This window comes from Erythranthe guttata, chromosome 13, assembly GCF_056151865.1.
Source record: "Erythranthe guttata isolate IM_541 chromosome 13, IM_541, whole genome shotgun sequence".
Classification (NCBI taxonomy): domain Eukaryota; kingdom Viridiplantae; phylum Streptophyta; class Magnoliopsida; order Lamiales; family Phrymaceae; genus Erythranthe; species Erythranthe guttata.
In genome coordinates this window covers 12,846,522-12,858,648 of record NC_142545.1, presented here as the reverse complement: position 1 = coordinate 12,858,648, position 12,127 = coordinate 12,846,522, and the positions used below count along the sequence as shown (strand labels likewise).

The following is a 12,127-nucleotide window of genomic DNA, read 5'->3' as shown; positions in this document are numbered from 1 at the left end:
CTGGTGAGATGAATAATCACCTTTTAATTATCAAACATAATTTCTACACAGAAGCTTTGAGTGGCTATATTCCCTTGTTTTCTTGTATTAATTCTAGTATAGTTTCTTTATATTATTTTATACTATATTCTACAACAATTTCTGATTTAATTGGTCCGATTTTTACTCGTAGCAATTTATCCTCTGGAAAAATAAAGCGATTAATAATCCAGCAATGAGTTTATCACTTCAATTCAACATTATTCGAATATTAGGTTTCTTTAGAGTACTTGTTCAATTTCTCCGATGTATTTAATACTGAATACAGCGACGAGAGTTTTCTCAGGAGAAAATTCACAGAGCCCCCTTTCGTCAAGCAGATCTCTAATGGAATCGAATTATCACGTAGATTAGACTGTGTCGTATTTGAATTTTCTCAACCACATCATAAACTACAAAAATCGATCAGTAATTATTCTGTGTGTGTGTGTGTGTGTGTGTGTGTTGTGTGGAAAAAAGTAGAGCTTCAGCGGAGGTTGATAATGAAGAAGAACTGTGGAGCACAAATTGACGCATGTGGCGGAGAGCAGCCAAGTTGTGCCCTAATCGGATGGGGTTTCAATTTCTATCCTCAATTTTGTGGTATTTGTCTTCTTCCTCGATCCCTTTTCCTTTTTTTTTTTTTTTTGAATTATTTAATTTAATTTTAATTTTTGTTTTTTCAATCAAAAATAAAATAAAATTTGTGGTATTTTTCTTGCTTCACTCTTTTCAAGTTTATCTAGTACTAGTAGCCCCTCCACTGCTTCACCCCCTTCCATGCACTCTTGAGCCTCAAGGTCTGTGTCTCTCTCTAGCTTTCTCTCTCTCCCTCTCTCTTTGGAAACACACACACTCAAGGTGTTATTCTTCTTTCTTTGCATTGATTTTGTTCTTTGATTTGTGGGCTCTTTCTGAATTGGGAGGAAAGGTTTTTTTTTTTTTTTTTTTTCTGCAAATTTGGGGTGATGGGGTTATTTGAGTTCAGCTAGTGCAATTAGTATAGTTACTTGACTTGTGTAGATTTGTTCAAGATTTTCTTATAGGGTGTGTCTTTCAAGCACTTGTGAAACTCTTATGTTAGATTTTTCTGATGGTTTTGTATCTTGACTAAATTTGTATGTGTTTCTACTTTCTAGAGATTATTTACCAGCACAAACTATCTAACTCTTGTTTAGTTACAATACCGATATACCGAACGAACCTTTTGATTATAGTAACAAAACGAAATAAAATCAAGGGAGTGTAACTGATCTGATATGGGTTCTTCCTATACTATTTTGATCGTTTGTAGGGACGTGAAAAATCAATTACAGTCATGGGTGAGGTAACAAACGTGACCGAGTATCAGGCTATTGCCAAGGAAAAATTGCCGAAGATGGTTTACGACTACTATGCATCGGGTGCAGAGGACCAGTGGACTTTGGCTGAGAACCAAAATGCATTCTCCAGAATTTTGTGAGTTTTATATATATATATATATATATATATATATATAGCTGCTAATCTTTTGTGTTTTGTATATATCGATGTTACTTTCGTCTGGTGATACATGTAAAAAATAAAAAAAAACAGGTTTAGGCCTCGGATTTTAATTGACGTGAGCAAGATTGACATGACCACTACTATCTTGGGCTTCAAGATTTCGATGCCTATCATGATTGCCCCTACTGCTATGCAGAAAATGGCCCATCCTGAAGGTAACGGTTTTATTTGCACAAGTGTTTGAAAGGAGATTATCTAAGAGGCTTATGTATAATTATTTTCTTCCAGTGAATTAAAAGGCTACTCAATGCAGTGTGCAATATTTTAAGCTTGGACAATCAAAACCACACAGTTTGGATTTGCATTATTTTTTTTTTTTTGCAATTAAACTGTCATACTTAGTAACTGTAACTATTCTTTTGTGAAGTCATGTAATTCTGTGTCATTTAAAGTTCAGGAAAGCCTGATATCCTCGGCTTAACGAGCTAGATAATGTCAAATATAGAAGTTTATCTTCAACACTTTTACACTTGTTCCTAACAAAGTAATTATTAGAGGTTTGAAACAACTTTGTAACTGACATCAAAATTTGCCAATCTGATTCTGAATCCATTAAATAAGTAACTCGTTCATGCCAGTATCCTGCATTTGCTTTTAGCATAACTAATTGTGTTGGAAATTCCATTATGCAGGAGAGTATGCAACGGCTAGAGCTGCATCAGCAGCTAATACAATTATGGTTTGGTTCCTCTCCTATTTCTGTAATTCTGTTGTAATTCAAAATTCAAGCTTATTGGATATTGCAATCAGATATATAGTTTGATAATAGATGATACATTTGCCACTGGTCATAAAATGGAAAATATTTGCTATTAGATAGATTGAAAATAATTCGGTACTGATTTTCATTTATGTATAAGAGACTTTTGATATTGTGATTGAAATATATAACATAACCATTTGGGATTAGCATTGGAATTTATAGGTAATGGATGTACACAATCACTGCTGCACACTTACCAGTAATTATTACTTGGCAATTGATACATCTTTGCATGCCACATTTCTTTATTTTTTGTTATTAAAACTTTTGCCATACTTTTATAGCGGACATATTTTGCTTGTTTTTGCTAATGCGTCAAGAATTTAATTTCAGACATTGTCGTCATGGGCCACTTCAAGTGTTGAGGAAGTTGCTTCAACAGGACCTGGAATTCGATTCTTCCAGCTCTATGTAAGATTTTGGAAATCGCAATCTACATTTGTTGATGCATTTACTCGATAATCTATCTGCTATTGCAGGATTAATCTTGAAATTTTGTTTCAGGTGTACAAGGACAGGAAAGTTGTGGAGCAGCTTGTGAGGCGAGCAGAAAAGGCCGGTTTCAAGGCCATTGCACTCACTGTGGATACCCCTAGACTGGGGCGCAGAGAATCCGACATTAAGAACAGGTTCAAATTACAAATTCATACATTTAAAAGTGTAATAATAATTTCACTTGCATTTGCTAAAAGAAGCTGTGATTTGCTCTTACACAGATTTACTTTGCCACCGAATTTGACATTGAAGAACTTTGAAGGGCTGGATCTTGGAAAGATGGACGAAGTAAGCGATGCATGCATAAATCTTTAGCCTCGTCTGAACAATTTGTCGGTTTTATGCTACATTTGAACTGATTACATTCTGTATTGTAGGCTAATGACTCTGGATTAGCTTCATATGTTGCGGGTCAAATTGATCGCACTTTGAGCTGGAAGGTAAATTAATCGTCTTCCTCGAGAACACATGTGTTTAGGAATTGGTTTAATTTGAATAATCGGCACCAAAAATATCGAGACTAACACAATTTACGATTGTTGACAGGATGTGAAGTGGCTACAAACAATAACCTCAATGCCCATCCTTGTGAAAGGTGTACTCACTGCTGAAGATGGTAAGAATTGTAACTCGTTTATCTTCTTTTTCAGTTATTCAACTGCATATTAAATTTAGAAATTCTCATTTACTTGTGATGAAATACAATAATACAGCAAGGATCGCCGTCCAGAGTGGAGCAGCAGGTATAATTGTATCCAATCACGGTGCTCGCCAGCTGGACTACGTCCCTTCCACTATCATGGCCTTGGAAGAGGTATCTATCTATTCATCTCGTCTGAAAGCTTTTTTTTAATTTATTTATGGGTAAATTACAACCACCCCCTGAGGTATGATTAAATTACGAAAACCCCCAACTATGAATTTTCTTATACCTCCACCCTTATGGTGTCAAATTCAACATAATCATCTAGATTCCGTGGAATGTTCTCTATTTTGTACTCGTTTTGTGCAAAAATACAGTTTTTGATGCACCACAATCTGATATATACAAGCCAAAAAACACATCTTATGATCATCTTGCTTCAAAATGTGGAGCTGGGATGGGATAAAACATGTACAAAATTGAGAATATTCCTTATAATCTAGAATATCCTCTAAATTTGAAACCGCAAGGGTGGACGTGTAAAAAGATTTATAGTTGAGGGGGTGGTTGTAATTACCCAAACAAGAGGGTGTTTTTCTTAATTTGACCATACCTCAGGGGGTGGTTGTAATTTACCCTTTATTTATTTACGAGGCTAATTTTTTGTCGTTTCTTTGCAATATAAGGTGGTGAAAGGTGCACAAGGCCGAGTGCCAGTATTCTTGGACGGAGGTGTCAGGCGTGGGACAGATGTCTTCAAGGCATTGGCTCTAGGAGCATCTGGCATCTTCGTAAGTCAAATAATCGTGCAAAAACACGAGTACTGAGAGTAACTTCAATTTTTTTATTAAACTATATTTCGTGGTCTTGACATTCAGATTGGGCGACCTGTCGTGTTCTCATTGGCTGCTGAAGGAGAGGCCGGTGTGAGAAAAGTACTGCAGATGTTGCGCGACGAGTTTGAGCTGACTATGGCTTTGAGCGGGTGTCGTTCGCTCAGTGAAATCACACGTAATCACATTTCGACCGAGTGGGATGCTCCAAAGGCTCTCCCATCTGCCAGGCTATAAGAGCAGTGCCTCAAACATATGTTTATACGGGCAACTGTTTTCGCTTTTTCGGATTTTTACGTTGTCAAATAGCCCCATCTCTCTTTTTTCATTGGTTCACTCATTCTTATGTTGTTGAATGGGTGTTTCTTACATAAATGATAAGCTTTTGAATGATGATGAACAAGATATGTATTTTTAATTTATTGTCAAACTCCATTTGTGTATTCTTTGCTTCTTATTTGCTTCTAGAGCCATCCTATTTGCTTCTTAATTACAAAAAAGAAGGTGAAAAAAGCATCAAAATATACTCAAGTTGTGTTATTTTTGGAAATTTTTAGAGGCGGCTTACAAAAATAGCTAAGCCCATTATTCAAACACTTTCAAAAATAAACGTAACAACTTATCATAATTCAGATGTACAAACTTATCAAATGTTCGAATAAAGTTTAGCCAAACACCTCTAAGTGATACATATGTAGCACATACACCAAAATATGGACATGGCGAAACGGGGATACTGAGACGTTGAAACACATTTTTTTTATGGGAATGTGGGAGACACGTGTAAATAGAAATAAATTATGAAATACATGTATCCATATGTAGTTATAAATTATGTATACTTATATATGTTTGTACAAATATATTCATATAAATATTGCTAGGGGTGTAAATCAGATGGTATGAATCGAAAATCGATTTAAAAAAAAAAAAATCAATTTTTTTGAAAGTTAAAAATGGGATTCAATTTTCGTTCCAAAAATTTTGGAATTCAAAAAACTATTTAGATTTCAGAACCTCTTGGAATTAGCGGAACTTTGAAAATTACATTAATTTATAATTTCTTGTTCCAAATTCGGATACAATGAGGATTATCATAATTTTATTTGGAATTTGCCAGTTGCCAACAAAGTGCAAAAAAATCCAAAAGAAAGTTCAACAAAATACATCCTCGTGTAGGAACAACAAAATGCAACATAGAGTTTTTGATTTTCACGTCTACACTTACGGTGTCAAATTTAGTGGAATATTCTAAATTATGTGAAATAATCTCCAATTTGTACCTGTTTTACCCAATTTCAACTCCTCATTTTGAATGATAAGATGTGCTTGTAAATATCAATTGTGGTGCATCTGAAACTGCATTTTTTACACACAACAAGTACACAACACAAAACATTCCACATAATCTAGAAGATTCTGGTGAATTTGACATCATAACGATAAACACAGAAGAAAATTCATAGTTAAGAGGTGGTTGTAATCACCCAAACATGAATGCTTTTTTTTTTTTTTTTTTTTTCCGTAATTTAACATACCTCAAAGGCACCAATAATTAGCCCTTTATTTTTTTTAATGTGTTTTTGAATCATATTTAAATAGTTTTTATATACATTTTGAGTATTTTAGTATTTTTACAGATAATAGGTAGAACACGAGAATTGTACATACATATATCACATATGATGACATACATTTTATTTTGTTTTTGGTATAAAATAGAAGCCTTGATCAAATTCTTGTTCGTTCGAGTTCTTTCTAATTTGTCTTTGTTCACCAAAAAGCCATCAATTCAGTCACCAGCTCCTCCCTATAATTCATTTGCACCACCGATCGAGCCACCGTCTACCGCTGAACTACTACAATTCACTCCGCCGCCTCGCCGGGCTTCACAATCCGCCGCCATTAGCCCCCCTTCTCACCGCTCAACTCGAATTTTCTTCCGGATCGACTTTTGAATTAGTAATTCCCCAAAACCCCCAATTTTGAAATCTTAGCCACCAGGTGATTTCATTCGTACAGTTAATTTCTCCTATAATTTGGTCTGTGCATGAAGATAACTGAGGTGGTGAGTGGTTTTGGGTTGAGAGTTAGCCAACTCCGGCATGGTTTTTAAGCCTTTCTTTTCAGTGGATATATACTGACCTATCATCGATGTGATTTTTAGCATAGTTTTGGAAGAACATTTAGCTGATATCGATCTATTTTAGCTGATTTTTACAATTATTTATGGAGAATTATTATATGAAATCAATATGTTGTAGAATTGTTATGCGAATTATCTTCTTCCCTTTAATTATACAGGGGACAAAGGAGCTTCGATGGGTAAGAGAGGTAGGGCCGCCGTGGTCGTGCTTGGTGACATTGGCCGTAGCCCTCGAATGCAATACCATGCGCTTTCTCTTGCTCGTCAGGTATTCCCTATTTATTTTACATTTATACATTCTTATATAAGCGCATGAAATTCTTTGTGGTTGTTAACATGCATAGAGCTTTGAAGGAAAAAGATTAGGTGTGGCTATTGATTTTCACCTTTATGTTATATTCGTCTGGTATTTATAAGGAGTTGCATGATAGTAAAAATATGAGCCGTCACAATACTAACATGTGTATCACTGTAGCAATGTACTCTCCGACGTAAGTAAATCTTAAATCTGTTCTTTTTTTTCCTTCTCAAACTCTCATAAGCCAGAGAGGCAGACCCCCAACATATAAACAGAAAGCAGTAAGCTGTTTATCAAGTATGTTAACTATAGACATTGAATCAATTATTAATTTTTTATAAGGGAAAGGATTTACCAAAATTTTATATATTTTTAAATTATCTGCTTTTTGACCATGTACAATTGCAGCCATTGTAAACAATGAGCTATCTAATGTTATAGCGAAACTTGGTTTATGATATTTCTATTTCACGGACTGACAGCTTCAAAATTTAACGACAAAATTTTGAAAGTAAGCGGGTTGAAATGTTAGAAGTACAACAATATTACTTTAGCCAAACCTGGAAAGCAAAATTGTGAAATTAGAAGAACTTTGTTATCTGTCTGAAAAATAAGTTGCTTTCTTCGTACTGTGTTGTATGATTCTATTTTATCTTATTGGGTATTTAGTATAATGAATTTCCGACTTTCTTGCAGACCTTCCTGGAAGTTGATATTGTCGCATATGGAGGTATGCTTGTATTCTGTGATGGCCTAATGAAAATCTGTTGTTTGTTTTTTTAAGCATGATTCTGTTCTTTAATTATATAACTCTTTTTCTGCATCATATACTATTGCAATGTCAATTATAGGTTATATGTAAGATTTGATTGAACTGAATGCGATATAATTGGCTACCACTAACTTATATTGATATTGGTTCATGCTTTCGATTTTGTAAATTACTCTTGTTATCGGTATTACTATTTTACTGATTGTATCGCTGTTTCTATTTCTTATGGACATGGGATATGGGTGGATTTTATGCTTAACAAGTAGCTGTTCGAACGCTTTTCTAGATAATATTTAGCTCTATAGTAATGTACCTAAAAATGCACATTTATTGGAGTAAGCATTAGATTCCTCTCACACAACTCATATAATCCTATAAAAAGCACAGTCAAAGAAGGTAAAAAATCCTATAACACGGTATAGACAATAATCTGTAGGAAGGAGGACCCAACACTGTATTTTTGCCTGTTGAAAATCAATTTTGAACTGCAAAAATTGGAAATTATTGCTTAGTTCTATTAGTTATTAAACCTACTTGATTGTGTAATTCTTTTTTTCTTCTTCTTTTGGGTAATGCATTTACTAAACAGATGACCACTTATCGTATCTTTTCCTACTTGATCTTTGGATAGGTTCAGAGCCCCACATTTCAGTGTTAGAGCACCAATCAATCCATATACACAAAATGGTATGATTAAGGATGTTACTTCTAGATTGAATGTATTGAAAATTGCAATTTCTTGATACAATTTCTATTTTTTTGCACAGCCGCAATGGCCGACTCTACCTCGTCTTCCAGAACTTTTCCGTCCCTTATTTCTAATGTTGAAGCCTATATTTCAGTTTTTTGTGCTGCTTTGGTATCTTTGTGTAAAGATACCAGCTCCTGATGTTTTCATAGTGCAGGTGAGCTTCATCTTTTTTTTTTTTGGGTCAGATTTTTTATTTGAGTGGCTCATGCTAATTATCTGTAGAAAAATTATACCATACTCATTTAATGTTCTTAATACTAGTCTTGATGGTAGATGGTTTTCTCTTCTGATTGGTAAATAATCCAGTTTAGCATTAATTTTGCTATGGAAAATGCTGTCTTCATATACTTTTTTCTGAATACGCTGGAAATACTTGACCTTTCTATAGCTTACTGGATGACGTATACAGTGCAAAAATGATAAAAGACTGTTTTTATTAACCAAGATCAATCATTATCCAGTTTCACATATTTAGCGAACTCCACTAAAATTACATATTGTTGCTCCGGCAGAATCCACCATCAGTTCCTACTCTAGTGGTTGTCAAGTTCGCCAGCTGGTTGAGACATTCAGCATTCATTATTGATTGGCATAATTTTGGCTATACCCTGCTTGCACTGTCCCTTGGAAGGAGTAGTCTCTTTGTCGCAATATATCGATGGTATAATCTGATCCCAGTTCTTTTTGTTTCATGTATTTTTCGAGGCCTGTTTTTCGCACAAGATTATAGCTTTGATATATGATTTATGACTAGGATTGAGAAGGGTTGTGGCAAGATGGCTCATGGTTCCTTGTGTGTGACTAAGGCAATGCAACATGAGTTATCACAGAACTGGGGAATTAAGTAAGAGCTTTATCTCAAAACTGTCTATATCTCAAAACTGTCTACATTTTCACTTGTCAAGTGTTGATTAATTGTGTCCTCTTATACTTTACGTAATTGTAGAGCCACTGTTCTGTATGATCAACCACCTGAATTCTTCCGGCCTGCTTCACTTGAGGAGAAACATAGTGTGAGCAAAATTTGTGTGGCATCATTAGCTTCAAAAGAGCTGTGAATTAACAAATTTAAAGTCGACCATGTTTTTAGTTATTTTGCAGGATTAGTAAACATATAAACGAGCCATATGGCCGTCGAGACTGCGTAAGCAACGGTAAAAAAAGGAAAACATACTATGTTTAGTCGATTGAAAACTAATATCAAGTATATTCCCGCTTAAGCCCATCTGATTAAGTACATGTGGCAGGATCTGCAGGACCACAAAACAATGATCCTAGTGTAACACCTTTTACAACCAAGGTTGGCACTGATATATTCTTGAAGCAAAACAGGCCAGCACTCGTTGTTAGCAGCACAAGCTGGTATGTTATTGCCAACTAATTGTTTGCTGCCATAATTTAAGCGAACTTCTTTATTTTTTGTTAGTTAATGTTTTACTACAATTATAAGAATGGAAATTGATGAACACACACACACACACACACACACACACACACACACACACACACACACACACACACACACACACACACACACATATATATATATATATATATATATTATTGACATGGATGGACAATGAAGAACAATTTAATACAGGACCCCGGATGAAGATTTTGGCATTCTTCTAGAAGCAGCTCTTATGTATGATAGACGAGTTGCTGCACTATTAGGTGAGGATGACAAAACTGGGGATGAAATCTGCTGGGATGAAAAACAATTTGCATACCCGCGGTTGCTGTTCATTATTACTGGTAACATATATCTTTACAGCCCATCAATCAAGTTTTTATTACTTTTTAGTTTCTCCTTATATATTCTAAAACGGACGAACAAAGTGAAGGTAAAGGACCTCAAAAGGAAAAGTACGAGAAGAAGATAAGGAAACTTAATCTAAAACGTGTAGCATTCAGAACTATGTGGCTGTCAGCAGAGGATTATCCCTTGCTTCTTGGTAAGTGGTATACCTCAGGACCTATTATATCGCTTTCTATCCGAACGCTACAGTGTCTTTTCCTTTATTATGCATACAGGGTCAGCAGATTTAGGTGTCTGTTTGCATACTTCGTCGTCAGGGTTGGATCTTCCCATGAAGGTATGCACTAATATGTCAGGAAGTTTCTCGTATTGCGCTTAGTAGAAAGTTGCCTTCTTTTGGCAGAAATCCTTATACTTGAAAGTTTTGGTTGATTAGGTTGTGGATATGTTTGGCTGTGGATTACCTGTCTGTGCTGTTTCATATTCTTGGTAAGTTCAATTTTGGAGTTCTTTCTTTGTACGATCATGTTACTATTAAGATAGACTATATTTTCAGCACGAAAATAATATAACCATATGTTATAACCAATTTGATACCTGTTTCAGTATAAAGGAGCTGGTAGATGTTGAAAAGAATGGCCTTCTTTTCTCGTCATCTTCAGAACTGGCTGATGAACTCATGGTAAGCTTCTCTTTAGTATTCGTAAGAGCTCCGAAAATTGCAAAGGGCAAGTTGATGTAACATATCAAACTTATAGTTCACTTTTTTTCTTTTCCCTTTTATTCTTTAGAAAATTATTTTTGAGAATCACGAGAACATATGAAACTCGTACCACGGGTGCTATTAGTTTCCATTTTGTTGCTAGTTGCTATTGCCAGTTTCAGTTACCAACAAACTTTTCTAACCGATTAATGCTCTAGATACTAACTAGGCCAACCTCAATGCTGTAAAAAATGAAACAGTAGACGTTTTACAAATTCAGTTGGGGTTGTTTGTAACTATGAATTGTCTTCTGAAGGATTTCTCTCCCTGCAAATAATGATACTAATGTTCGAAGTCGAAACTTCACATCATTAAAAGTAAATAAACAGTTCCGAAGATACTTCATCTTGTTATATCAGGGAATTATCTGCAAAAATATAATGGAAAATTAGTAAATCATTTATATTGTTTGCTACAGATGTTGTTCGAGGGTTTTCCAGAAAAATGCAATGCATTGAAGTCGATGAGGTCAAACTTGATGGAAAGGGTATCTTCAGTTAGGTGGGCAACAACATGGGAAGAACATGCCAAGCCTTTAATAACCGAGGTAAAAAAGATTTACATTTTCTGCTGCTCTCGATCAACTTCTGCAATATAAACACTGGCGCCCTTGAAATTGCCATTAGATTAATTTTTTTTCTTTTTCGGACCAGCTTATATAATAAGCACATTGTTTTATCAGGTTATCGCAGAAAACTATACCTGAATACTGCAAGAATGGCACAAAAAGAAAAAAGAAAAAATGAACTTGCAGTTTAAAGGATAAGCGGAGGAAGTCTCGGTTTCGAGGTTTTTTTTTTTTTTTTTTTTTCCTTAAGCAAGAAAGAAATTCGGATCTTTGTACTGTACGATCTTCTACTTGTGAATTTGTGCTTTAGAATTAATAAAATCATCACTCTTATAAATTATAATGTTGATATAGGTGGCCATCACAATTAGATAAATGATAAATAATATATAATATTCGTTTACTGCATCACAACTGCTGTCCTATTTCACTCTTCGAAGTTCTCTACACAAAACATGAATCTCCAAACTTGCCATTTCTCATTTTATGCATAATATCTCTGGTGATGTTGATCTTCTCCTTATCACTCCAATTTTATCGAATGTTCTCGAATAGATGAATCACCAAACTTGTATTAGGATCGAAAGCTCGATCTGGATCAAAGAGAACGAAAATGGAGAACTGTACTGAAATCTAGAAAATGGGTTTTCACCACTGAACTTGCTTACAACTGAATACGGTTATGGAGCTATTTATAGCCAATGCCCATGTCGACAGTTCATTCGCTTTGGAATAAAAGAAGGAAACTAAAAGAAATGCTGGAACAGAAACGT

General features: G+C 34.9%; 2 protein-coding genes across 7 annotated transcripts; both read left to right on the top strand.

Moving 5' to 3' along the window:
- The first annotated feature begins 235 nt into the window (after window positions 1-235).
- LOC105957108 (glycolate oxidase 1) lies at window positions 236-4,740 on the top strand. Of its 3 annotated transcripts, none has more exons than XM_088812575.1 (12): window positions 236-621; window positions 1,313-1,476; window positions 1,594-1,718; window positions 2,196-2,242; window positions 2,660-2,737; window positions 2,831-2,955; window positions 3,043-3,109; window positions 3,199-3,261; window positions 3,368-3,437; window positions 3,535-3,635; window positions 4,151-4,255; window positions 4,343-4,740. In XM_088812575.1, the coding sequence occupies exons 2-12, from the start codon at window positions 1,337-1,339 to the stop codon at window positions 4,532-4,534; spliced, it is 1,113 nt and encodes a 370-aa protein (XP_088668701.1). In that variant the 5' UTR covers window positions 236-621; window positions 1,313-1,336; the 3' UTR covers window positions 4,535-4,740. The 3 variants fall into 3 exon arrangements, with proteins under 3 accessions (XP_088668701.1, XP_012836481.1, XP_012836482.1); XM_012981027.2 differs by having other exon boundaries at window positions 607-818; XM_012981028.2 differs by lacking the exon at window positions 236-621 and adding an exon at window positions 747-879.
- A 1,211-nt stretch (window positions 4,741-5,951) lies between these two features.
- Window positions 5,952-11,694, top strand: LOC105957105 (UDP-Glycosyltransferase superfamily protein). Of its 4 annotated transcripts, none has more exons than XM_012981024.2 (17): window positions 5,952-6,259; window positions 6,602-6,711; window positions 7,438-7,471; window positions 8,145-8,200; window positions 8,281-8,418; window positions 8,777-8,925; window positions 9,019-9,108; window positions 9,211-9,277; window positions 9,355-9,418; window positions 9,512-9,626; window positions 9,865-10,019; window positions 10,109-10,219; window positions 10,299-10,360; window positions 10,460-10,512; window positions 10,630-10,705; window positions 11,205-11,333; window positions 11,469-11,694. In XM_012981024.2, exons 2-17 carry the CDS (start codon window positions 6,619-6,621, stop codon window positions 11,490-11,492), a joined length of 1,416 nt encoding a protein of 471 aa, XP_012836478.1. In that variant the 5' UTR covers window positions 5,952-6,259; window positions 6,602-6,618; the 3' UTR covers window positions 11,493-11,694. The 4 variants fall into 4 exon arrangements, with proteins under 4 accessions (XP_012836478.1, XP_012836477.1, XP_012836479.1 ...); XM_012981023.2 differs by having other exon boundaries at window positions 5,952-6,301; XM_012981025.2 differs by having other exon boundaries at window positions 5,969-6,301; window positions 9,521-9,626.
- The last annotated feature ends 433 nt before the right edge of the window (window positions 11,695-12,127 follow it).